General features: G+C 35.1%; 2 protein-coding genes, 1 non-coding gene and 1 pseudogene across 3 annotated transcripts; all 4 read right to left on the bottom strand.

Moving 5' to 3' along the window:
* LOC117101419 overlaps positions 1 to 565 on the bottom strand; it is a 14,088-nt pseudogene extending 13,523 nt beyond the window's left edge.
* Positions 566 to 996: 431 nt separating this feature from the next.
* LOC117101418 (interferon-induced very large GTPase 1-like) lies at positions 997 to 8,379 on the bottom strand. Its single transcript, XM_033241397.1, has one exon. The coding sequence runs from the start codon at positions 8,377 to 8,379 to the stop codon at positions 997 to 999; it is 7,383 nt and encodes a 2,460-aa protein (XP_033097288.1).
* A 10,836-nt stretch (positions 8,380 to 19,215) lies between these two features.
* On the bottom strand, positions 19,216 to 26,327 carry LOC117101417 (phosphate carrier protein, mitochondrial-like; the record flags this gene model as incomplete). Its single annotated transcript, XM_033241396.1, has 6 exons — positions 19,216 to 20,063; positions 21,075 to 21,185; positions 22,051 to 22,223; positions 22,871 to 23,052; positions 23,242 to 23,421; positions 26,205 to 26,327. Coding segments are annotated over 6 exons (936 nt in total), but the record flags the coding sequence as incomplete, so codon positions are not given.
* Positions 20,594 to 20,845, bottom strand: LOC117101422. The gene has a single exon (XR_004444279.1). It is a non-coding gene; the product is annotated as a small nucleolar RNA SNORA53 (small nucleolar RNA).
* Positions 26,328 to 26,419: the final 92 nt, after the last annotated feature.

Below are 26,419 nucleotides of genomic sequence, written 5' to 3'. Positions count from 1 at the left end.
CCCATGTGTTCCCCCCCCCCCCCACATACATCAAATTTTCAGCAGGCATATCTACCAAAAAATTGAACATGGCGAAATGGAGAGCACCTTCTTTTCTCGATGCGCACTACATACAGTCAATCACTGTGGCTGCGCATTTTGAAGCTGATACATTTATCTTTCATAAAATATCAAACATATTAATATTTTCCACCAAAAAGAGTTCCGAATTTAATGGAAAGGCAATATCAGCACATGAGGCTATAGAGCAACCGATAAGAGGAATATAATCTCTCCACTTTATCAACTCGATATCTGACTCTGCCAAATCATTAACATATGTCCGTTCCCTCAAAATTTCATTCACAATATTACCACTCGCATGAAATGATTCTTGCCATATGTTTTCAAACGTCGAAGTTATGTTTACGCGATCATCTTGATTAGGTATATCAGAAACCCATTCGAACCACTTTTCATCAAACTCCCTTTTAAGTTTTTCTTCCGTAAAATTCTTATCTGTTTCTGTAGTTCTTCTAAGCTCGTCAGCAAGATCCTTGGCCTTTTTTCTGTCTCTTATACACATCTACCTCCATGTTAAAACATAGCATTATATATGTGTCCCCATTAAAATATAACCAGATAAAGTACTTAAACATTCTATATTAACCTCTTATTTCATCGATCACATATAACAATTTACTTATTATATAGAGACAAATCTAAATACACATCCTTATTCATAATAATTTATTACACGCTATTACTGTATTCTAATAGGCCTAATTGCTAGACTAATTGTTTACATCGTTTTAATTATAAGTATAGTTTCGCCAATCTTTTGTAATTTAACAATCAATTGATAAGCAATAAAATGAAATGAATATCTAATTATAAACATCAATTTAAAAACGAGTATAATATTATATTGGATTTCATATGACTTTTATCACCACATAATTAAGTAGCTTATTTTTCCTTTCTTTTAAACAATTTACTTATTTTTTTTTATTGATTTTATAGATTGTAAGTGTCTATCATGTCGGCCTTTGCTGTTTCCCAGCTAATTTGCTCCCATTCATCTGGAATATCTCCTGGTTTACAATCATAGTATTCAGCAAGTTCTTCGTTGTAGGTTGCCATAAACCATTTCCAGTACAATTGTGACCCTGCTGCTATCGGCTGGATTTTCCAGGCTTTGTAGTATTCATTAACACTTTGGTATTCTTTGTAAGGATGCCATTTGTGTTCAGTGTCTATATTTTTGAATCTGTTTTCTGTCATTACAGATGATGTGCATACGTCGACATTAAGCTTCTTAGTGAATTCCCAATGATACCCAGCCACTCCTTGTGGTCGATGGTACTCTGTACGATGGTCATCATATTCGTCACCAGATTGAAGGTCACATGGTGCATTACAAAATGGACATAATTTAAGACAACCGAGGAGATCTCTTTTAAAAAACTGTTTACAAGGTTCAATCAGTTTAGTGAACAATTTAAAATTGACTGCTTCCTCCATTTCTTCTTCAGATTTTTTAAATTCGATTAAAAGGTTAGCATACATCTCTTTCACGTCAAATAAGTCGTCGTTGTTAAGAAAACCTATTTCAGGTTTTAAGTCCAATCTATTCCCGATATGTTTAAGTAATTTCGACCACCAAGCGCCCATAGTGCATGTCGAGGCAAAGCTTCTGCAAGTATCATGGATTGCTGTTCTTGCTATGCTGAAGAGTTCAGTGACCTTTTTGGAATATATTCTCCCGAAGACAGTTTCCCTTTCTTCTGTTTCTGTAGTGCAGAATTCCCTCAAGTTGTGTCCTATCATAATTTCCATAAATCTTGACGGATCTGCCAAGTATTTTCGGAATGCCTTAAAATCCTTATCATCTGCCAAGTCTATCAATATTTGTGCATGGTAACTCATTTTATTTGCGAATGTTCGACTTCGGGATGTGCGTACATGGTCTATGATTCCTGTTATGCAATTTTGTGTAAGAGATGTTTTTATGGCATTTGTCAGATCACGAGAAACTGCGTTACTTGCAAACACACTAAATTTTACAATAGTAACCTGATCTCTAAACATTTGCCATAATCTGTCCTTTTGTGATTCCATGTATCGTTTGAGGTCAGTTTCTCTTCTATATGTCTCTTGAAGATGATTGAGCTGGCCAAATAAATACCACAGAATGTGTATCGTATTTCGAATCAATCCTCTCTTTTTAAACTTGTACTTTTGTGTCTTCTTCACATCATTTAGTCGATTTAAAACAAAGTCAAACAGGACTCTGCCGACTTCGTCTGTGAACGTTTTTCCCTCACTTGGAAAGGTTTCAATCTTTCTTTCAGAGTCTGACTTTATTGATAATATATTATTATAGGCAATATCAGCACATGAGGCTATAGAGCAACCGATAAGAGGAATATAATCTCTCCACTTTATCAACTCGATATCTGACTCTGCCAAATCATTAACATATGTCCGTTCCCTCAAAATTTCATTCACAATATTACCACTCGCATGAAATGATTCTTGCCATATGTTTTCAAACGTCGAAGTTATGTTTACGCGATCATCTTGATTAGGTATATCAGAAACCCATTCGAACCACTTTTCATCAAACTCCCTTTTAAGTTTTTCTTCCGTAAAATTCTTATCTGTTTCTGTAGTTCTTCTAAGCTCGTCAGCAAGATCCTTGGCCTTTTTTAGAATTTCTTTTTCATATGTTTTAATGTCAGAATCAATTTTGGCTCTACCAATAACCTTTTTCTTAATCGCCATCAATTCACTCTTTAGAGATTTTCTCAGGTCTTGACACAATTCGTTCATCCTTAACTCTGTTTTTCTTTTCCATTGACGTGCTTTCGGTTTGCATCCAAAATAATTATTCATTTTGTTTTCGAATGTCTTTATTGCTTTTTCTAATGTAGTACTGTGTCTGGCTAGTATTTTCTCGCAGTCCACCTTTAGTACCGAAGGTCTTAGTTTATTACATTCAATTCGAAGCTCATTGACACAAATCATTGCATCTCTTCTCACGGTACGGGAATGCTCTACAAATTCTGTTTCAAGAGCATTAAACGCCTGGATTTCGAGTGTGTTTCTGAAATTGAATACAAAGTTTTCAGAAATTATCGCTTTCCAAAGATCAGATAGTCTATGATTGAAATCACTGATTGTTTGACAATCACAGTTTTGCATTAGGTCGATGACCTTTTCCCTTACTTGTAGAATACACGAACTGTAACCTGGATTTGGAGGGGCCATTGGTGGATCTCCTTGCCAAAGACTAGAAATATACATCACGTGCTTATTTTCTTGAAAATTTATTACGTCAGAAAATACCTCATATTTCTCGCTGCAGTTTTCTTCCTTGGCAGCAATTTTTGTGATTTCATCCAACATTCTCGTCATTTTCCTTCTTTGTGCAGTATTTCTGTCGGAGGCTGTTACGTCTGCAACATTCTGGTGTACAAATAGGCAACTGGGTTTTATTTTTACAGTTTCCATTTTCATTAATGCATGAACAACAATTTGCAAGGTGTCTTGCATATCACTTGGATTTTCTCCCATTATGTTGATAATAGTAGCGTCACCTAAACCAATTACAAATGTAGCAATTTCATTGACACGGTTTGTATGTTCAATACTAGCTAACTCTGGAGCACGCAGACCTTCTGTATCAACCACCATGATATAATCACATTTGGTTGATTGTTGTAGGTCTGTGTGTAGCTGAACTAGCTGAACAAAAACACCTTTCGTACACCTACCAGCACTAACGGCAAACTGTAAACCAAACATTACGTTTAGCATAGTGGATTTACCAGTACTTTGTACACCTAATACAGAAAGCACGAACAAGTGTTTATTGCCAATTCTGTCTTGAAGGCACGACATAACATTCTTTATCCAAGCTATAGGAACATCCGACGCATCACCATCCATTAGTTCTAACGGATGTCCTTCAAGTAACATATCTGCGACAACATTGGGAAATCTCTGAACCGAATATGAGGACGGTGACAATTTGAAATGCAATATCATTTCGTATATCTGTCCAATCTCTCTATTAAAATGTTCCAACCCCACGGAAAGGTCAGTAAGCTTCTGATGGAGTTCATCGAGCTTCCTTTTCAACAATTCAGTTTCTGGAGTGTGTTGATTTTTATTTGTGTAAAGAGCATCACATAATTGGTTCCATTTACTGTTGTACTCCTCGCGTACTGGCTGCAGTTGATTAATGCTACACTGATCTGCCATTATTTTAACCCAGCAATAGAAATACTTTCTCTTTAGCGGTGGATATGAAAATGATTTCATAAACATCTCAACCAGGTTTGAAAATGTTTCACAATAACATTTTTGTTCCATTCGTAGCTCATTGAGTTCTAATTGTATCTTGGCAATATATTTTTCTACTACCATATTTCCCTTCTGTTTTAGTTGACATTGTTCTCTTTTTCTTTCAGCAATTTTAATTGCAATCATTTGTAAAGGTAGCAATTTTGACTTTTTATCAGCATCACTACTGTGGCCTGTGTAATACTGTAAACTCTTCAACGTTTCTTCAGCGCTTTCTTTTGCATCTACACATTCTTGGGTATCTTCATCAACGTAAAAGCCAATCTTTCTCGCTACAACATTACAGTCGTCTAAACTCCGTTTAAGTACGCCACACCGACCATTAGAGAGCATATCATTCAAAGAATTCACAATTTCTCTACTCACGTGCAAGGTATTTTTCCTGGACGTATATATCAATTCTACCTGCTTTGACTGATCGTAAGTGTCAGAATACCGCCGATCCAATGAAAGAAGTAAGTCCTTCATATGTTTTCCAGGTGTTCCTTCCGATACAAGAATTAGGTGGCCATTTTGTTGGTACAAGGACTCAAGTAAATCAACTTCTTGTTTATCAACCACGTCTGAGGTGATGAAGGCAATAGTTGCAAATGACACTTCCTTTAAGAAGGTTGTTTGATGCTTAAGTTCGGATGCATTCCCTCGTAAATTCATCATTGCTAGAGCGTCAGGGAATTTATCTTGGTCTCTACCAGTTGGAAGGTACCATGTCATTTCTAATACGCCGGTCGAGAGGGTTCTTTCTATAGTTCCACCGTTACTTCCGTAATGAAAGAAGACACCATGTTTTTGATCGTTGATAACAGCGTTGAGAATATTAGATTTGGATATACCAAGCTTGCCAATGCGAAGTGCAGACACGATCGACAGAGGGTGCATAGACATCGATCTTTCACACGATGATCCTGAGCATGTTTTCCATTGTTTTTTGATGGTTCTTGTCGCCCAAAGAAGCATTTCACACTTTTGACAACCGTCGATAATTATTGGGAGAAGCAAAGGTACACTAAACTGACACATTGTTAGTTTCTCCATAATTACCTGCCTTAAGAAATTGTCTGCACACATGAACAATGCGATTAGTACATCAGCAGGATTAACTTGTATGTTCGTTGCGCTGTTCTCCTCTACCACTGTAGGTGTATTTAGTAGTACTGAAAGCTTTCTTCTGCCGGAAAAATTTGTAGCTCTCTGTTTTTCTTCGAAAGATCGTCCCTCATAGTTACATACCATAAGACTTTGCAACACATACATTGAAGTATTTGTGCTGTTTCGAAGATGATCACGTGAAATTACATTTTGTGAAACGAGGAGAGCCTCCTGACGAGATAGTTTCTTAGGAAAATATTGTTTTAAACCCAACAGTTTAAAAATATTAAGGCAGTCAGGCTCTAATTCATATGCTTTTGGAATACTTGTCTTTAATCCACGTCTCCCTTTGTCAGAGTGTGTAGCTTTGTACAATGCATTGTGCAAGGTCATATCTTGATCATGGTCACTTACTTGATCATAATACTGATGAATATATAATAAGATTTCTCTCCAATTTTCAGGATCTTTGTTGTCCAAAGAGTCTATTTTGTCTCTGATTTTTTCTGGTAAGTCCTGGTAAGTTGTTGAATTCTGAAGTTTGTGTTTCAAATTATTACAGTCGCCGTTTAGCAATATCATTTCCAAAAAAACCGAAATAATAAAAATAGATATCTTTTGCTTGTCGTTTAATTTTGCATATATGGAAATGTTGTTTTTAATAGTAACTTCAAGGTTTGTAACGTCTTCGATAGTAAGTTTAGTACTAAGAAATCCTATCGTTTCATGAAAACCCAATGGTGTTACTAATGCAAAGAGAAGCTTAGCATCTGAAACGCGATTTTGACGATAAAAAACATCAACAAGTCGAATTACTGCTCTCGACAGGTATGATGCAACATTTGATATTGTTTGGTGGCGATGTCCGTTCAATTCAAGATCCCATATTGCTTGTTCCAAAAGAAGAGCAAAATCGCTGAACTCGGAGATGTCTTTGGTGTTTCTACCATTTCTTTCTGTTGGTTTCAGTAGTTGCTGCCACTTATAATATTCATTAAGCTTGTCATTTGATACACACGGCTGGTTTAACATATCGTTGTCGTTGATAATCTTAAAAATAACGGCGAGGGTGTCCTGTTTGGTAGGTTTTGTGAACTTTTTTAGAAAAATAATAATATCAAAATCTTGGCTTCCAATAAAAATATCGGACCATGCTCTAATGCTTCTGGTACACTTGATAACTTTCCCTTTTATATCAAGAATTTTTTCAAGAAATAAGTATTGGCGATCAGTATCTTCTAAAGATGTTACGTATGTATGTACCTCATTTATGAGAGCTTCTAATTCAGATGAAATAGTGAAGATATGGTAAACGTTTGACATATCCACCCAAGCTTTAAATAGATAATGTCCTATTGCTTTAGCATTTTGAATTTTGGAATTTTCTAGAATTTCCCAAATCGCAACAGGAAATTCCGTTCCTCGGTCGATTACATTCCAAGATTTAATGTCAGCTGACATTCCCAGTTTCCACGTTGGAAAATAAGAAAATGTTCTATGACCACCTGAGGCCGTAGTCGTCAGCACAACACACCTAGAGTATTGTGATCTAATTTTCCCTTTTATTTTGCCAGCATCATACTCAACATTAAACGCAAATCTGCCAAATGGTGCCTCCTTAAATGCTTCTATTGATTGTAGATTGATAGCTTGCACACCAACATCCCCACCAATGACCGCCTGTGTAGTTTCTGCAGTAATCCATTGAATTCCACCAAAATGAATAGGTCCTTGAAAAATGTGAGATCCGTAAGTGTTAAGAAACTCTTTACAGCACTCCATTACTCTGATTTCGTCAACCTCTCTCATGGAATTGATTTTTTTAAGATGTTCTTGGGCACTATCACTGAATCTCAGCTCATCCTTCCTGAATGTAAAGGAAGCAATAGGAAATTGTTTCATTTTCACAGTTGATATGTCTTTTCCTTTTTTGGAAGGTAGATTCACAGATCCAGAAATATATCCATATGTGTGGGCATGTTCAATGAATGATTTCACTTGATCTTTACTTCCACTCATAACCATATCTGTATTCGGTAAATTTGGTCCATTAAGAACAACCTTTGAAGGAACTTTTAACAGATTGTCTGAGGGAAAAGCGTAAATTCCATTTCCTGTGTAAAGAACGCCTTTTAAGCAACTCCCACTCGAAGCTGTTCGAATAAGACTTGTGAGGGACAGTTTGTAAGTAGGTTCCTGAGCCTCTAAATAACATTCCAATTTTGACAAATCTCGTAACACTTTTTTAAGAGAGGTGTTTGGCCGTATCCAGTTTGCTGATGGTATCTGCAGGATTTCTCTTAATGACTGCTCAGTGACATGAACAGTTTTACAAGACCTTGTTTTTCCATCTGTGAGAAATGACTCGATTTGCTTAATGCATTCGTTAACTAATCTAATACGGTTTCTTATGTTAACAAAATGCAATACAAATGAAGGATACTCATTGTGTATGCCAAAAAGGTTTTGAAGTTGTACTATCTCATTCCGTGTTTGACAAACATGTTTTAATTCGTTCAAGCAATCTAGTCCGATATGTTTGATTGATTCCATTTTTGACACTGCAAATTTTGTCTTCAGTATGTTAAACCAATGACGATCATTCAATCCTAGCTCCTTCAGCCTCATGCATAATTTATTTTCTGAATCTGTGATTGGTTGTTCTTCATCTTGAGGAATATTGAGCAATTCATGCAGCCCACTTACTTCGTAATCATCTGCACGTTCAAATACCTTTCGAATTTCCGCTCCGTTTTGTGTGATAGCCTTCAATTGCGAAATGTCATTTACACCTAACACTTCCCTCAATATTTTGGTCCACTTGACTGCATCTAGGCCAACATCTTTTATCAAACATTGAAGTTCACTGGGGCGCCAAAATGACACAGCATTCACAGCATACTCAAGTACATTGTACAACATAGACAATATATGCCCCATCTGTATGGACAAACATAATAAGTATTATATATACGTCTATCCCCACACCACACATAACCAAGGAATGATAAAAGTACCGATACGCCCATTGACAAAAAATGGAAATACATTTGACACTGACAGAACATGAAGAAATAGAAAAATAATCATTGAAATAATTAAAAACAGACCTATACAAAAACATAATCGAGTACAAATTTGGCGACAAGAATACGGATTGTAATATACAAAAATTATTTATTAATAATAATATGTAATCTGTCATACTACTTAGTATAGCGATCATTTAAATGATTGATCATATCGCGCAAATAATTATTTTTTTTATGATAACATAATAAATATGATAGCATAGAAAAATGTTCTATTAATGTTAATAGTAGATGGAAACTCAGATTGGTAGGCCTATATTATCGCACTTTGACTGACAGGCGCAATTATTTTTTCCCCAAATAAATACCGGAAATGTGTCCGTCGGGGGGATAGTTTATTTACCATTTTGCTTAAGTTCAGTGTAAATAATTAAGGAATAAAAAGGGCTGACGCCTCACCCTCACCCCTGTCGAAAGCCACCCAACAATGGATTATACCATTGTAAGGTGGGTGCACAATGGGGTGTTTGTCTTGATGTTGGTCTAGAATAGGTTTTGGTTGTAGTGCTAGGAGTTTTTGTGTCAGACCTCTTTTATTCTTTTTTGTATTATGCATTACAAACTGAGTGTAGCCTATACCTTGGCATAAACATTTATTACTCCAAATGCAAAACTGGATAGCTTCTCTTAATTATGCAATTGAGTGGTTTCTAGAAAATATTTTTTTTTACAGTCAACGTTAATTTCATTTACCCTTTTTTCAGTGTCATTACATCTTTCTCATTTTTCTTATTTTATTACAAACAATAAATAAATAAATATTATTTTCCTTTCTTTATTACCAATGACAAATATCTATTTATTTATTACAGTATTTATTTACTTTATTTACTATTAGCATTTATTTATTAACATAAAGTAAAGTAAAAATTTAGAATATTTTCACTTCCAGCGTATTGATATGACAATTATTCACAAATAAATATTAACTTTTCATTACTAAAGTAAATATATTCTTGACAAGTGCTATAAAGGGATTGGCTATAAAGAGCCATATAATAATTTTAAATAATTTTATGTGATATTTTATTTGTTTGTTTTTAAAATACCTTCAGTACTATTGATAAATACTACATTATAGTTATTTTATCAGGTTTTTGTGATACTTGTATAAAGCAATGACTATATTTTATTTCTCGCTTTCTTTTTTTATTTCATATAATACTTTTGTAATATTATTTATACTTTCATTACTATTGATTGACAGCAGGTAACTACTACAGTATGTTAATGTTTATAATAATGGAACAAAAAAGTAATCTCTCAATCATAATTTTACTATGACTTTTAGATAAAATTTGTATATTCTGACTATGTATATATGGGAACTGTATATCGTAATAATTTAATTTAGTACCCCTGATACATAAATAATATTAATTGTATCTTATGTTTTGACTAATTCTTGTATAATAGTTCATAAAATTTAAGTTGAAATTTTCAAAGTTTTTTAAATTGTTATGTATACAGTTAAGTAAATGTAACTTTATAGTATTGTACATACGTACAGCCTGCGTATAGATATTGAATTCTTAGATAATATCATTTTGATACGGAAAGGACAAAATTCCTTAAACATGTTGTGGTAATTTAATCTTATGTTGTTTGCAAGAAAAGAAAGTGAGAAAATTATATATTTATAGTAGGCCTATTGTACATAGCTAATTACTGTAATGTCATTTGTGATGAAGAAAAGAAAATAATATTGTAGTTGATTTTGAAATTACAAAAAAAATGTTACTTATTTTTTGTAATCAAATAGGCCTATGTTGTGATATTTAATAATGTATTTATGTTCTTTGTAAAGAAAAGAAGAAAGTAAAAGAATGAATAAATGTTGTAATTCCTTAAACATGTTGTGATACTTTAATCTTTGTGTTGTTTGCAATAAAAGAAAGTGAAAACAGTGAAATAAAACTGTAAAAGTATTAGAGAGCAGTGAAAATTACTTCACTTTTAATTTAATTAATGGAAACAAAAAAAATTAGATGATGTTTGCATTTGGAGTACTAAATCATGTTTATGCCTAGGTAGGCTACACCCAGTTTGTAATTCATAATACACAAAAGAATAAGAGGTCTGACACAAAAAACTTCTAGCACTACAGCCAAAAAAGTGTAGACCAGCAACAAAGCAAACACCCATTGTGCACCCCCCACCTTACAATGGTATAATCCATTGTTGGGTGGCTTTCAACAGGGGTGGCTTTCTTCCTACATTCTACCTAACAATGGCGTCCTATTATAAACAAACCTCGTCCTCGTCTTAATTATAAACTACACCTAGCCACTTCCCTTATATTTACAACTACCTCCATGCAATGGCTAAAGAAATCATTTAAAAAAACAATATTCTAAAAGGTAATAAACGCTTTGGTATACAGCTACCCTTTTAACTTCCCTATACATCCTAAATATAGTCTAAATAATATCAACAAAATAACATAATGTCGATAATGTTAATTGATCAACAAACAGCATGGCGAAACTGAAAATCAACCAATCAGAATAAAGTAATTAGCATGTTGGAATTTCCCACTGACTTGGAATTTCCATAATTTTGTTAATGTTAAATGTATTTGTTAAAAAAAAGTCATAAAATTAACTTGATCATTTTCTAGTAACCTACAAATTATTAACATGAGCATAGAAATTATTGAATGAAAATGTGTACCCTGATTTTTTTACTGGATACTAATATATTTTTTTAAAAGAAAGTCAGTGGTTTCAATCAAGAATACTTATTATCAATTAAGTAAGTGAACAATGAAACAAGTTGTCTTGCCTGTTGCTAAAATATCTAAAAAATGACATAATTACAGAATATTAAACACAGAGTATAAAACATTAAAACAGATGTGGAAAATAGATATATATATGTAACTGCATGAGTTGAGTAATTGCATTGGTTGGAATTAATTTACAAGTTTCAAGGTATGTGTTCTAAATAAATACACAATTGAAGATAAAAGTACAAAATATTATATATTGGCCTAATATGTATGAAGAGAGAAGATTAATATGAGTTAAAATCCCTCAGTACTGCATATTACCTGTTGAATGCGATAATGATTTACATTAATTTCGCCAATGGTTTAATTGGATACATCATTTTCGGCTTAAACGTCGGTAAAATATGTTTATATAAATACACTAATTTCTATGTTCAAGTTGATTACTGTAAATACCTGTACTTAAAAATGAGCAAGTTAATTCCAAACATGATTTTATGGTATTTTGCATCGAACAATGCATCTTTAAACACACCAAAGCCAAGACATTTTGGTGTTATAAATTCGAACATTTTATTAATGATATTGTTATCATTATAGGCCTACTATCTGTTATATTTGGATAATGTAGTGTTACAAGTAAGATTAAGCAAGGAGGTTGGATTAAGAAAACATATATGCCTACCTATAGACTAACCTACCTTTGAATGGATTGGTGACGGGTTCAAGCGATTAAGACTGAATCTGACTATTAAAGCACTTCTTACACTGGGAGCTTTCGATGACTTGCGCGACAACGACGCTAGAAATTAGATTCACTAATGCGTTTTGCATAAAAGTAGATTCGGCCATATTGTATGGAACGTCATTACTGACTTCAGTACAGATTCGTCATGCTTAATCGACGAATCTAAGACCACTTCTCCCTTTCATCTTGAGGGCCAACACTAATTAGTTTACAGTAGCCAATCCCCACCCCTAAAGACTAATTAGTATTATGTATTATTTAACTCGGTGTAGGCTAAAATGATAACAATTACTGTTACAGTAATTGTTAATATTAGAAGGATCCTAATTTTGGAGGGGAAAAACAACTTTTTTTTTTCTTTTTCTTACATTGTTTGTACCGTACTCAATTTTGCTATGCCGTGATAACCAGGGCCCTCTGTCGATGAGATTACGAAAGATGACGTTACTACAGCTGAAAATGCATCAACATATAAGAAGCCACGCCGTCTCTCAGCTAAGTCGTGGTATTAGCAATTTCCCTAGTTGCATTGCATGCGGTTCGAAACGTAGCTTAGGAAGTTTAGGTTTTGGTTTATTTTAAACGAATTTCCAAATCAGTATAAATGAATTATAACGAGTTTTATTACGTAGAAGTATCAGACAAATTTTTTTCGCATTGTGTCCAACATTGACGGTGCTATTTCGATAAAAGGACAGTCAAAAGACGGAGTTGCGCGTCAAGTGTTCAAATTTCGTTGACTTGATCATGAGTTTACTGAAAAAAAAAAATTTTTATTTTCCTTATTCTTTTCTCCCCAAAGGTTACTTTTATTATATTTAATACTTTGCATATTATGTATTAAATACTGTGTACAAATTGCATTTGGAATGAAACACAAACATAATATGTATATTCACATGGTTCTTTTCCATATGAATACAAAATGTAATTATACAATTTACAAAATCTAACTATGCAAAACTTGATAAAAAAAAAAAAAAACCCAAAAAATTTGGGGAAAAGGAAATGCCCATACGCAGTTCAGCACAATGACGCTGCAAGTTATTGGTTATTTTCTGTTTCCCATTTTTTTTTTTTTTTTTTTTTTTTTTATTTTGCAAAAATTAGAGGAGGGACGGGACGACTGGGATTTCTTGAAGAAAGGGAGGATGCAGAGGTGTAGCAAATGATGCGATCGCACCCTCCCCCTCCCCAAATTGTATTAAGAAAAATAATTGCTATATTGTATGGTTCATATATTATTTTTATCATTAAAAATATAGCACCTGTAAGATTTTAAAAGTATGAGAATGCAATTTCCGAGCACCTTGAGGTGCCTATTCTAACAATGTTCTCACCTCAGCCCCAACCATGGGGCCGAAGTGGTGTGGATTCTGACACACCCCCTTCCGCCAAATCCTGCATCCGCCCCAGGTCAGTGGCGGATCTAGGAATTTGATATAGAGGGAGAAATGGAAAGACTTTTACAGATTGAAAGTCTATAACATCCTAGGCCCACCATGGTTGGGGCTGAGGTAAGAAAATGTATGATTATGGTACCACGGATCCCCGTCGGGGCAAATCCTGGCGCCACCGCTGGACGACCACCTTCAATTTGTTGTAGAATTTTTAACATGGCTACGTTGGGTTGTGTCGGCCAAGTTTGTTTTAATTGACCACTTATTGTCACATTAAAAGTAGGCGTACATTTCGTTACAGAACATTTAAGTATCATCAGTCCGTACGCATGTGTTTTTTTTTTTATTGGGTGGGTGCAAATTTGTAGAGAGTGGACCAAAATGGCTCCAGGGGCGCCTAGGGGACAGGGAAAGCCCTGCTGGGATATCGAGGTGGCGGAGCTCATTATTGATAATTTTAGGTCTAACTTAATCGATTTCTGTGGCGGATGCATATATGTTTTTTAGTAGCGGATCTAGATCGGAATTTGAAGAGGGGCCAGGGAGGGAATTCAAGATTATCGCACCTTAACGGCCGGAAATGACTCATACAATTTGAATATCATTTTTTTTTTTTTCCAAATTTGTTTTTTCTTTTTTAATTTTGAAAATATGAGGTGGGAATGGGACGACTGGGCTTCTTGAATCCCCCACTGTTAGTGATCTAGGAATTTGATATAAAGGGGGAAATGGAAGGACTTTTACAGATACAGAAATTTATGATGGCACCTCTAGATGGCCGGAGATGGCACTCTCAGACTTAAATTTGAATATAAGTTTTTTGTTTTTTTTTAAATAATTTTGACAAATTAGGGGAGATGGTGATTTTTTATTTTTTTTTACCATGGAAAATGTGGACCTTTCCGGGTAATTTCTGGGTGAGTGTACGTACGCACCCGCCTCCCACCCCTGCACTGGCCTGCAAATCAAACTACTGGTCCGTCTTGCGTATAAAACAAGGCTTATGCTCGCAAATTAATCATGATCTTATACGAGCCACACGAGCGACATAGGCCTACAGTAAATGTTTGCCTTCTCTAAGGATCGTAAAGTAACACAATTAGAATGACTACTGAAATTGACTTTTGGCTCAAATGAATGCAAATACTATATTCAATTTTCAATTAAGTTTTAAATGTTAAAAAATCAACTTTAACAAGCTAGGCCTTCTTGTTGTAATGTCGATGCTTCTAAAGGAGCGCTCTATTTATGCCGCGGCGGTCGAACAGGGGTCGTCTTATAGTCTTGACATACACAAATTTAAAAAAATTTAAAAATAAAAACCTCTTTCCGAACTCAGGGTTCATTTCATACGCGAGAATAAGTTTTCATTACGAGGGAAAATATATCTTTTTAACACTTCGGTGAACCCCTATTAAAGGAACATGTTCCCCAGTTAAGGGGTCGGGGGCACTTTGAGTGTGAACAATGGTCAAATCAATACAATTAATAAAAATAGAAAAAAATATAATTTCTTAGATTTATATAGGCTTATTGTTTTTGTCGATTCCTAATATATTTAACTATGTCATACGTGAGTTTCATCTATGTAGCTTTCGTATTTTTGGCACAGCAAAAAGAAAGATAGCCTGTTTTCTGATTTTTACATTTAATTGACATCTTAGTAAAATTTCTTTTGCCTACCAAGTAGTGCGCGGCCAGCGTTTCTATCAGGGCCAATGTAAACGCGAATTTGCGTAACGAGGATATTTTGGTTAAATCTCATGAAAATTCATAATCATCCTTATAGAACGTATTTTGCGCATGCATTGTTTCCAAATCTGTGTCGGCTTCAGAGTGATCAGTTGTTCTGTGCATCGCTCGGAACCAGCCGCGAGTAACGCATTTTCAATGAAAAATAAATGCGATTGTTAATATCCACCTTGGTACCATAAACCTGTAATCGTATGACTACTTATACAGAGTTTTACTATATTATAGGCCTAGACTAGAACCAGTCCCCCTACTTTAGTATAGAGGCCTAGTCCAAGACCACCTTGTTGCAAATCCCAGCCCACGTAAGCCATTGAATTTTGCAATTACATTTTATTTTAACATGGACTTTTGCTGCGTATGGCACCTCTGTGTGGTCCACTTAGTGTTATTTACGATTGATTTTTGATGAGGATTCATCCATCATAATGTGATCCATGGGCGTCGATCGGTGGGGACAGGGGGAACGCGTCCCCCTACTTTTTAAAGTAGGTGGGGAGGGGACATCATATCGATCGTTTCCCTCCCCCCACTTTTCACCAACCTTCTATAATTAAAACCCCACTTTTAAAAGCGAATGGAAAGAATAACAATTACGCATGACAAATGAATTTTGTCTGTTCACTTTTCAAAGTGTGGTACGTATTTTCCGGACCAAAAACGAGTAAAAACGCAATTGTTTATATCTCGTAACCGTCTCAGAAACCACTAGATCGATTTTTTTGGGTGCAATGGTTTTCAGAGGCTAAATTTATTGTGAAAACAACGGTACTGAACGTTGTTAAAATTGGATGCGTGTATACTTATTAGGCCAATATTTTTACCAACTTAATTAAAAGTGCACAATTTCTACTATAAACTATTTATTCATTTTGTATATTATTACGACCCGTACGTATATAGTGTTTAATATTATCTACATACATAGGATTACTGTTTTTCCTAATTTAAAAAAAAAAAATTATAGTTAGTCAATTGAATTTTATATAGCCATTATTAAACAATAATTATACAGCCTTTGACACGGATATGTCTATCTATTTCGATTAAGTGACCAAAAATTTACAAACGCCAGTGTTACGTTGACACAATCTCGCAATGACGTCATAATAATTAGTGGCGAATTCAAGTGGGGCCGAGACGATTCTAAATTTTTCAAAATTACTTTTTAAAAAATGGAAAAAACAAAGGAAAACTATAATTAGAATTTAGGTCTGAGAGTGCCAGGGCCCCCCGTCGGGGAGATTTGGGTCCCCCCACCCCGTCGGGGAGAAAAAGCACAATTCGTCGTGGAGAAAAAAAAATATTTTATGTATTTTTTACATATTAGTAGACTTTAAAATCGATTATATAAGCCTTTGAAGCCCCTAAATTGTCAAAATTTTCGGGGGCTTCGCCCCCACGACCACTTTCGGAACCTTTTAATCGAAGCTCGACCACGCTCACTTTGCTTTAGTCGGTAAAATCTGACCCCTCGTCGGGGGCATCGGCCTCGACATTACATGATTCATAGGCCAGATGTGTATAAGAGACAGGAATTTAGGTCTGATAGTGCCCATTTCCGGCGATCTAGAGGTGTCATAATCATAAATTTTCTTCTCAGCCCCAAAACCATGGTGGGGCTGAGGTGATCTACTTTCTCATTGTGCAAGTCCCTTCCTGTCCCTCCTCTAATTTGCTTTCCTGGAGTCGCCACTGATAATGATAAATTAAGTATAAATCACCTTTATGTTTGTGAAATCAAAATGCTAACTAATGTGTTGTGTGCTTTCTATCTCCCTAGTCTTGTTTAGACAGTATTATTTCCACTCACAATAGTGTAGTCGCAATATTACTTACACAAAAGTGAAATTCAAAAAGAGGAGAAAAGCAAAACCTCTTGATTGATTTTAAAATTACTGTACATGTAAAAAGACTAAATTAATTACTCTTTTAAGTTTATCTTATTTATTTTTCATGGTTCGAATTTTGAATACGTTACAAGCTAATCAGTAGATAATAAATCATTATTTTTATGAATGTTTGCACGAAATATATAAGCGGGCATAATGACTAAAAGGATAATTTTAAAAACTTTTTTTTTCCGAAATTTAAAAGTGGAGAAAATTGAAAATTCAGTCTGAGAGTGCCATTTCCGATCAACTAGGGGTGCCATAATTATACATTTTCTTACCTCAACCCCAACCATGGTGGAGCTAAGGTGGTCTACACTCTCCATCTGTGGAAGTCCCTCTCTGGGCCCAGCTCTATTTCAAATTACTGGATCCGCCACTGGATATTTTGAAATTTCGTATGGAAATACAATGTTTATTGCGTTGCTTAAAATCAATTAAAAGGTTATAGGCGCCAGAACTTCCGGTGGCTTTTCCCCCTGGTCCCCAACCAAGGCTTTATTTTTCATTTCGTTCCCCACCCACCCCCCTCCCCTAACCACTTTCAAGCACGGATCGGCGCCCTTGACGTGGTCCGATCCGTCATTCATGCATTCATTCATTTCTTAATTTATTCATAATCGTATCATCCAAAGCTTATAAGAAGAGTGTGGCATCTGAGATTGATGCCAGTGATTGATGTGAAAAGAAGTGGATACCCAGCCCCGTAGCTGAAAGGGGCCAGAGCGGAGGAAGCAGCGACATAGCTAGGTGCGAAAGGGCTCGAGTGCAAGCTTAATTTATTTTTAAAAACTATTCAGGGAACAACCCATATTAAGAGGACACTTTGTTAGTCTCCAAAGTTCCCCCTTAATAGGGGTTTTACTGTATCAGTGTTTGATCTACGTGTGCTAATTAAACAGAGACAGTGATGTCTAGGAGGGGTTGGAGGTGATGAGGTCAAACGATGACTGATAAATCATTCCATGAATGCTGCAGAAACTGGTTAGTGAGATGAGAATTCTCTCTTAGTTTTTTTTTTTTTTTTTTCGGAGGCTTCAGTGGGGCGCTTATTCGAGAGCGGCCATTAAAAAAAAAAGCTATATTTCCTTGCCTATGGTATTTCACGTTTTCCCGTAGTTCAGTATGCCTATCTTCGTAAAAAAAAAAACGTTTATAAGACATGCTGTGTCTTCATTGTGTTATTTATTTTAACACATGTATACATTTGAATTTAAAACCCGGTTTCATTACACACAGGGTAAGCTCTCGATTAAGCACCACGCTGCCAATTCGGGAGCGGCGCCAGACGAAAAAAATCATGTTTGGTGCGGTACTTATTCGAACATTTACGATAGGCAACGATATCAATTCGAAAAAAAAGCCCACTTGTTTCAACACATAAATAAAATGTAATGTTTGATTTGATTGAAAATCAGTGTGTAAAATGACCATGCCAACACTATGCGTTAGGTTGTTTAGTTGTGCGCCACCTTGCGGTGCACCTGTTCGCACTGCGGAGGCTCTGTTGTGTTATTGTTTGAAATTAAACTGGTTTGTAAAGTATTACCTAGTTGTGTCTTTATTGCCTTATCCCACCGCTGTTACCACGGCAATTAAGACACTACCAGGTAATACTTTACAATCAGTTTAATTCCAAACAACACACAGAATATCCGCAGAGCGAACAGGCGAAAGAGAGGGGCGCACAACTAAACAACTTAACACATTGAATGTTGGCGCTACAATACAATATTTTCTCCGAACTCGCTCATATGACTAAATACATAAATCAGTTGAAATTTAACAATGTTCATTTTCATTAGCTTTAAACTTTAGTCAGCTTTCCTTTATAGTCAGGAGAGTAACTGGCCTGTTAGACTGCTTCTGCTGCCCAAGAAATAGAGGCCTACTCTTTTATTCATCAGTGAATAATGGGGTAGCAACCAACTTTCAAACGCTCAACACCTAGTTTTTTCGCTTCAGTGGAAAATTAGCTTGATGAGTGTCTACTTTTTGCATATGCCAATTTTAATTTGTACAAAGCCATTGGTGAAGCTGAAGCTTATTAAAAATGGCTTTAATAATGGGTAAAACACTAAAACTAGAAACATCACAAACCAGAGGTCCACTGCCTCAAATCACCAAACCAAAAACAATAATGTAAATATCCAAACCAGACTCATGACATCTGATAATTATTTATTCCAGGAATTATGACTCACCAATAATCCAACAGTTCACTGCAGATATTTAAACATTCAATTTATTTCATCGGGTAGATTGTGACCAAATATGACAAACACAGCAAATACTGAACAAGATATTGAGATAATAATAAGAATAAAGATATCTAAATATGCCAATAGTACAAAGTGAATAATTATTATAAGTTTTGATACAGAAGGAATTAGTGTTGCAAATAAAAATCTATGCACAACAACACAGTATTTGTCACCTTTTGGCATTCATGTAAAAGGTAAGGTTGCTTCTACAACGGCTACTTTAATATAAAGTGATAGTCTTTGAAGTCGTATCTGAATTTGTCATAAGAACATTCACAAAAAATTAGCCACAGAGAAGACATATTCTGTATGTAAAAGCGAGTCCTAAGTCGTATCTGAATTTGTCATAGGAACGTTCACAAACAAATGAGCCACAGAGAAAAAACATAGTGTGAGTATGTAAAGACAGCAATAATTAATCAATGCTTTTAACATTAATTTATACCAATAATTAAATTCTTTAGTTTTTAAATAACTACTTTGATGAAGAATTATTTTAATATATATTAGATGAAAACTCTGCTTTATTCCCCATTACTAATCCATATTTCAAATTTTTATCATCCTGAGTGGTAAATTTATTGTGACTCCTTAGCAGCTAGTTTTCTCTTCAGGCTTTCTGGCATCTCTGGTGGAGGTGGGCGTGGCATCCTGAAGTAGACCTTCACGGAGTCGTAGATGAACCATTGCAAGGCGGTGAGAGTACCAATCATGATGATACGTGGCGTCAAGCCCTTCCATAAACCTAAGAGAGCGACAGAAAACATTTTCAATTTATAATGCAAATTTACAGGTCTCCTTCCGATTAAAGATCACTTTTGGGACCACGGTTTCCATGGCCTTTAGCAGCTTTGGTCTCCAATTAGAATAATAAACATAAAAGACTTTTGTGACTATGGGACCACAGAAAAGTGGTCTTTAATTGGAGGTACCAGTAGTCTTTAATTAGTGGGAGACCTGCAAGCTTGTTTAAATTCTTCTGGTTTTTATTGTACAAAAAGCTACTTAATTTTTTAGTTCTGCCCTCAAAAGTTTTAAAGGATTATTTTTAATGATTAACTAAAAAAGAATTTTAAGTGGAATGAAGTGGGTAGAACCAACATATATTTTCGAATGTGGTTAGTGGGAGAAATAAATAATCAAAATCATTCAATTATCAAACCATTGTTATGTTTTTGTAATGATGAAACTACGACTAACAAGAGTAACAAAAAGAAAGACTACCTTAAAAACATTATCCTCCTGCCAAGGAACATCTTGGTAGGAGTGATTACATTTGTCCCCATTACAAGAGTGTCCATTGTGATAAATGACATTCAGCTGAATGTTTAAAGACAGCCAAGCACTGCACAATGGTCAATGAATCCAGCAATGGAGGTAGATCAATGTCACACACTAATGACTCAAGCACTTCCGACCGAACAACAAAAGCGTTGCTGGGCAACAAAACATAGACAGAAACCAGTTAAAAACTGATGTGCTGGCCATGCAATGTGGAGCCCCAGAAGTGGATCTAAGGAGTGTGTTGTAAGCCCTCTCAATTTTATTGTACAAACACATTTGGAATGTCTAAATATGGACCATGATAATATGATATCATGACTACAGGTACATCATGACTGTGGGCATACAACAGTAGAACAGTAAAAAAAAATTTGATAGTGTGGACATTACACAGCATTATTCAACATAAAATGTTTGATGCAACAAATACTGATGTAGTTTCTTTGCACAAAAAGATCATTAACAGACTTACCGGCCATTCCAAGATCCTTTGCTGCTTGCAGTGGAGTGCTACCAACCTCCTTGTTCAATTTGGATACAACCGAGTCAGCAGGATGCGACACAATAGCACAGAACACACCAGCTAAAAAAAGCACAAATTGAAATTATCACAATAATCAAAATGTGATACAGCATTACAGAATTAAGTTTTGCTATTGCCCAGCTTTAAACTAGCTTTATACTAGCTTTTGCCATATGAAAAACTGGTCTACACTATTGGGACTACTTCTGGCTCGTTGAGTCATAGAAGCATGGACTTTTATTTATTTATTTTTTTTTTAAGGCGTAAAAAAATAAATGAAATGAAAACGTACATGTAAATAGGATAATTTAAATACTGTAATATTATTATGATGAAATGAGTTAATGATTTACTGAAAGAAGAATGGAAAAAAGTATGCTGAGGCAGGATGTATAATACTGCAGAAAACAGATAAAAAAAATGTTATATTTTCGTATAGTCATTGAATACTAAATTAAAGCAGATTAGGCCTACTGACGAATGAATATTTTATTTTAAATGCGTGTTTGAATCATTATCCAGTAAATGATGAATTTCGTCAAGATCTTATCACACAGCGTTGCAGCTTTTCTTCACACTCTCACCTTTAAATGCTCCGTTACAAGGTACTTCAACGATTAAATTTTACACATACAAAATGACACATATCATCAAGTGTAAGTTTTAAAAAATGTCTATGTTGTTAGAGAGCTTTCGTTTTTTGCAATGACGTGACGCTAAAATGAATTCACTGCGTGACAGTCCTACTGATCTCTGCACTACGTAGATTCGGGCCAAATTGCATCCGAGATTTCCATGCGTAAACAAGAAATGTAAGCTCTCATGTCCATTTTTTTTTCCTTAGTCACGTCATTATGTTCTATGTCCTAAAGCTTTCTATTATATTCAATTGTGAAAGGCTTTAAAAAAAAAAAAAAGATCTTACCAATGTAGCCAGCAACAAAGGTGACAACAAGCTGCTCTGGTTTGCTGCATTCTGCTCTTGGTTTTGGTACCACATACTTGTACAGGGCCTCTACAGTACGCTCAAAGCATGCAAACTTCATCATAGTGTACGGGATTTGTCGAAGCCACAATGGTGGAAGGCCCTTGTAAAACCTAGAACCAATTTGAAATAACTGCATGTTAACAACTGCAGTAATGGGTTAGATACAAAACGTTTAAAAATCAAGTATTTGGTATGTAGTGAATATTTATGCAGAAATAAAAACTGTTGTATGCCTATATATAGTCATGATGTGCAGCGCTTATATATGTTCATGATGTGATGTCATCACGACCATATTTAGCTATGTCACATGTTTTTGTAAAAAAAAATTGTTAATCTGGACAGAGCACAACAGTAGCATGATACAGAGTCAAGAAATATTTTTTCGTGCAATGCAATTGATTTGACAGCAAACAACTACAGCCGTGACTGTAATGATAATAATAATAATAGTTGGATTTATATAGCGCATCACGTGAGAAAGCCTCTATGCACTTGGTGATTGAGCTCTTTGAGTTTGACATTTTGAAAAACTGTCAGTGATTGGCGAGAAAACTTTTTGTCCAGCGACATGTTTTTTTTTAAATTAGCAAACTATTTTTAGTATCGCGTTTTCGCGTCGCATTCAGATCATAACATGACAAAAAAATATAAGCATGTCATGGCTATTAATAATATGGGCGTACAACAGGTTACAATAAAAATAAAATTTGATAATTTGGACAGCGAGTTAGACAGGTGAGTTTAAATTACGCACCCTCTAATTCCTTCTGATTGCATCATTTTTGGAACTCCTTCCCTTAACGTGCCAGCCCAGCCTGGGGATGTTTGGATCTTGACCTTCACTGCTTCCATTGGTGCCAGTGCAATATCAGCAAAGAACTCAGCACTCGCGCTGGCAGCCAAGTATAATGAAGTTCTATAAAGGTACGAATTTTCCTAAGAGAAACAAATAAAAAATTAACACTTTTAATCATGTACAAGTCATGCTTTCAGTGGAAAGCAAATGCAATAGGGACATGACATTAGATAAATATCACCTTAAACTGCAATCATACAAAAGATATATTGCTAAGATATACAGTGTGAAATTTAGGTAAACAAAATCAAGAAGTGTTTATCATTTACCTCTCCAACCAAATTGCTGTACTGGATCTTGAAAACTTCATAAAGACCGAACTTGCACAGTCCCTGCATGGAGTAGCCGACAAAGGTTGGTGCCCATCCTTTACCTAGTGCACGCACTCCTTCCTCCGCTAAAGTTACACGGAAACCATTTACTGTACTCTTGTATTTCGTAGGGTCAACCTGAAAGAATTAAGTGAATTGCTTAAGCCTGGTTTTACTTAAAATCGCTACGCTGCAGCTGTATGGCATTTTGAGGGTGAACATTGTACTGAGTAGCACTCCCCAATGCAATCGGGAAGACCCCTCCACCCTGATTTTACTGACCAATCAGCATCACCGAAAGCTACCGGAGATAGCATGTAGCGGTTGTATAGAAACCAAGCTATACACATTAAAATAAAACATGAAAAGTTATATCTGCACTATACTCTCATAAATCAAAATTCTACTAAGGCACAGCCAAGGCACACCCATGAGACTTCCTTCCTGACGATTCACCTGCGTTCACTATAGACTTGCCACAAGTCTTTTATTTCTTATTATTTTTCTCATTATGGACAGCGCCACCAACGAGAAAGTTAATTTAGAGACGGAATAAGCGACTTGTGAAACACTGAATGCAGGCACCAGGATGCCAAAAGAATGACGTAATCTTATATTCCATATTTGGATAAATGGGCGGACCGAAATAAACAATTTCAACTAATCAAATGTTCATATTTTTGGAGCCACGAAACTGAGTCACTCCTGTCAACTAGTTAGGCATGACTAAAATAGTCCTCCCTAATAAAACGGGCCTAAAATATTTAGAACAGACCGTAGTAAGACTAATTTTGGCAATGGCAAAAACAATTAAGCTTAGACTAGATGGCATACCATACCATTACAAATACAACAACACTTTCCAGGAGGATGGCTCAGGCCTCTGGAGTCAGAAGTAGTAGGCCTAGCCTACATTAGTAGAGGCTTGGCCTATTTTTAAGTTCATACTTACAGAGGCCTACCTTTTTAACAATATTCTACCCTAAAGGCCTAAATCTGTGTAGCAGCTAGCGGTGAGCAAGGTTCTGTAAGTATAGCCTACTACGGTTATCAGTCCATAGTCGTTCTCAGCAGGCCAGGACTATACAAACTGTTTTAATTCAAGTAGGTAGGCAGAAGGGAGCTGGTTAGCTTGTCCTAGTCGAGACACCGCATCTTCAATTTTGAAAATTTACCAAGATTAATTAATATGCATGAAGTAAGCCAACCACGTGATTTACAAAATCAGTCATGCATACGATATCCCACATCGAATTTGATATGGGAAATCGTACGCATGAATCGTTTGCCCAGGCCCTAATCCAAAAAAAATAAATCGAGTATGGGACGCCAATTAACCCAGGCTACGTTCCCTAGAGTGGTGTTTGAACTTGGAACATTAAGTTTGTAGCCTGTCTGTTAGTAAATGCCAAAAATTTACATTACAAATTTAGTGTGTATGGCCCATGTTTATTTTTTACTAGTGACTACTGTGTAAGTCATTATTATAGCCGATAAGTGTTATGCCGGGCACTGATTACATTGTACCAATCTCCGCTCCCCCCATGTAGCGCTAGGCCACTGTTCCCCCACCTACTGTATTGGTCGCAACCCAATATTTGGGTCACAGAAACATGTTTGCATTATCTCTTTTGATCATGAAAATTTTACTTAATATGAAACCACGACAAACAAAATAAATTATAGGAAACAAAAGTGCGATTTTAAGTATCTGTTCACATGTGTTATCATTAATGGTTTCATGTTGAATTATATACTGTACTATCAAAACATCTGTACTTCAGGTATGGCAAACTTGAAAGTGTTTGTTTTGTTTATTTCAATGTGTTTGGCTTTCTCAGCAAAAAATCATAATGAGAATAAATATGTCTGTTTTTGCATATTATACCAATAAATTTATTATGTAGTAGAATGTCAATTATGAGTTAACTTTTAAATCTTTAAAAATATATTGTCCCATAAAAATTACCAAAAAAAAAAAAAAAAAAAATTGAAAAACCATTTTAAAAAATTAACTTATTTATTCAGAATAACAATTTTAATATTTAAGTAACATAAAATTCATCAACTTGAACATAGAAATTAGTAACAAATGTTCAACTATAATTTTACAACGAAAAATGATAGAAACACTTCTAGTCACTGGAAGTGTTTCATTACTTTTATTACACGTTTTCATTATAAAAATCAGGGTACTCATTTTTTTAACTCAATAATTACTATGCTCAAGTTAATAAATTGTATGTTAATACAAAATAGTCAAGTACTTTCAATTTTTTTAATGATTATTTGTCATTTTTAGGGGACAATACATCTTAACTTATTAAGATTTAAAAAAAATTAAGTTGTGGGTAAACATATCTTAAATTGGTTGACAAAAGAATAAGTGGTTCTTCTGATATCCGCCATCCCTTGTGCGTATAAAACAATGTGATGACTTAATTCACTTAAATAAAAAAAGAATACCATATTCAATCATTTTATTATGAAATTTTTGCAAGAAAATTTGCATTTGGGTTCAATGGGTCGCATCTCTGAGAGCTTGATATATAAATTAGGGTTATGGGCTAAAAAGGTTGCGGATCGGAGCGCTAGAGAATGTGACGCTATCTGCTGATTTTTGGTGGCAGTCTGGCCAGATCGTCATTAACAACGATCCATTGCATAAGCATTGTGACCTTGCGTTCTACATAGAATCGCGTAAAACTGACGACCAATGAGTGCACAGAATTAACACCGTTCACAGACTGCGTACTGTATAGCAAACCACACCTGGTTAATGAGCTTTCATTCAAAAACAAAATTTTATCTGTGTGTGATGAATGACCATTGACATTGTTTTGATTGAGAAGTACAGTACTTTTGAATGAATAGTTTCAAGACAGTGTTTATTAACAACATGCAACCCTTTTGTTTTGTACCTGAATTCTGCATTTCACCAAATCAAGAGGAACAATTGCTGTATGTGTAAGTCCGCAACTAAGAATACCACCAAATCCACAAAGTGTTAAATATTTCCTGGAACCATAAAAATCACAATCACAGTACAAAAATAATATTCAGATTAGATCAGTTTATAATATTTACAATAATGTACAAGGAACATTATAAGAAAATTCTATAAAATACAATTTCA

Source organism: Anneissia japonica, unplaced genomic scaffold (assembly GCF_011630105.1).
Source record: "Anneissia japonica isolate Jap-2015-1 unplaced genomic scaffold, ASM1163010v1 scaffold287981_len1045443_cov154, whole genome shotgun sequence".
Lineage (NCBI taxonomy): Eukaryota > Metazoa > Echinodermata > Crinoidea > Comatulida > Comatulidae > Anneissia > Anneissia japonica.
The sequence above is the reverse complement of the archived record's forward strand: the minus strand, read 5'-3'. Positions and strand labels throughout refer to the sequence as shown.

Bases quoted from the DNA above. Each gene is read 5' to 3' on its own strand.
- LOC117101418 (XM_033241397.1), bottom strand. From the start codon at position 8,379: ATGGGGCATATATTGTCTATGTTGTACAATGTACTTGAGTATGCTGTG.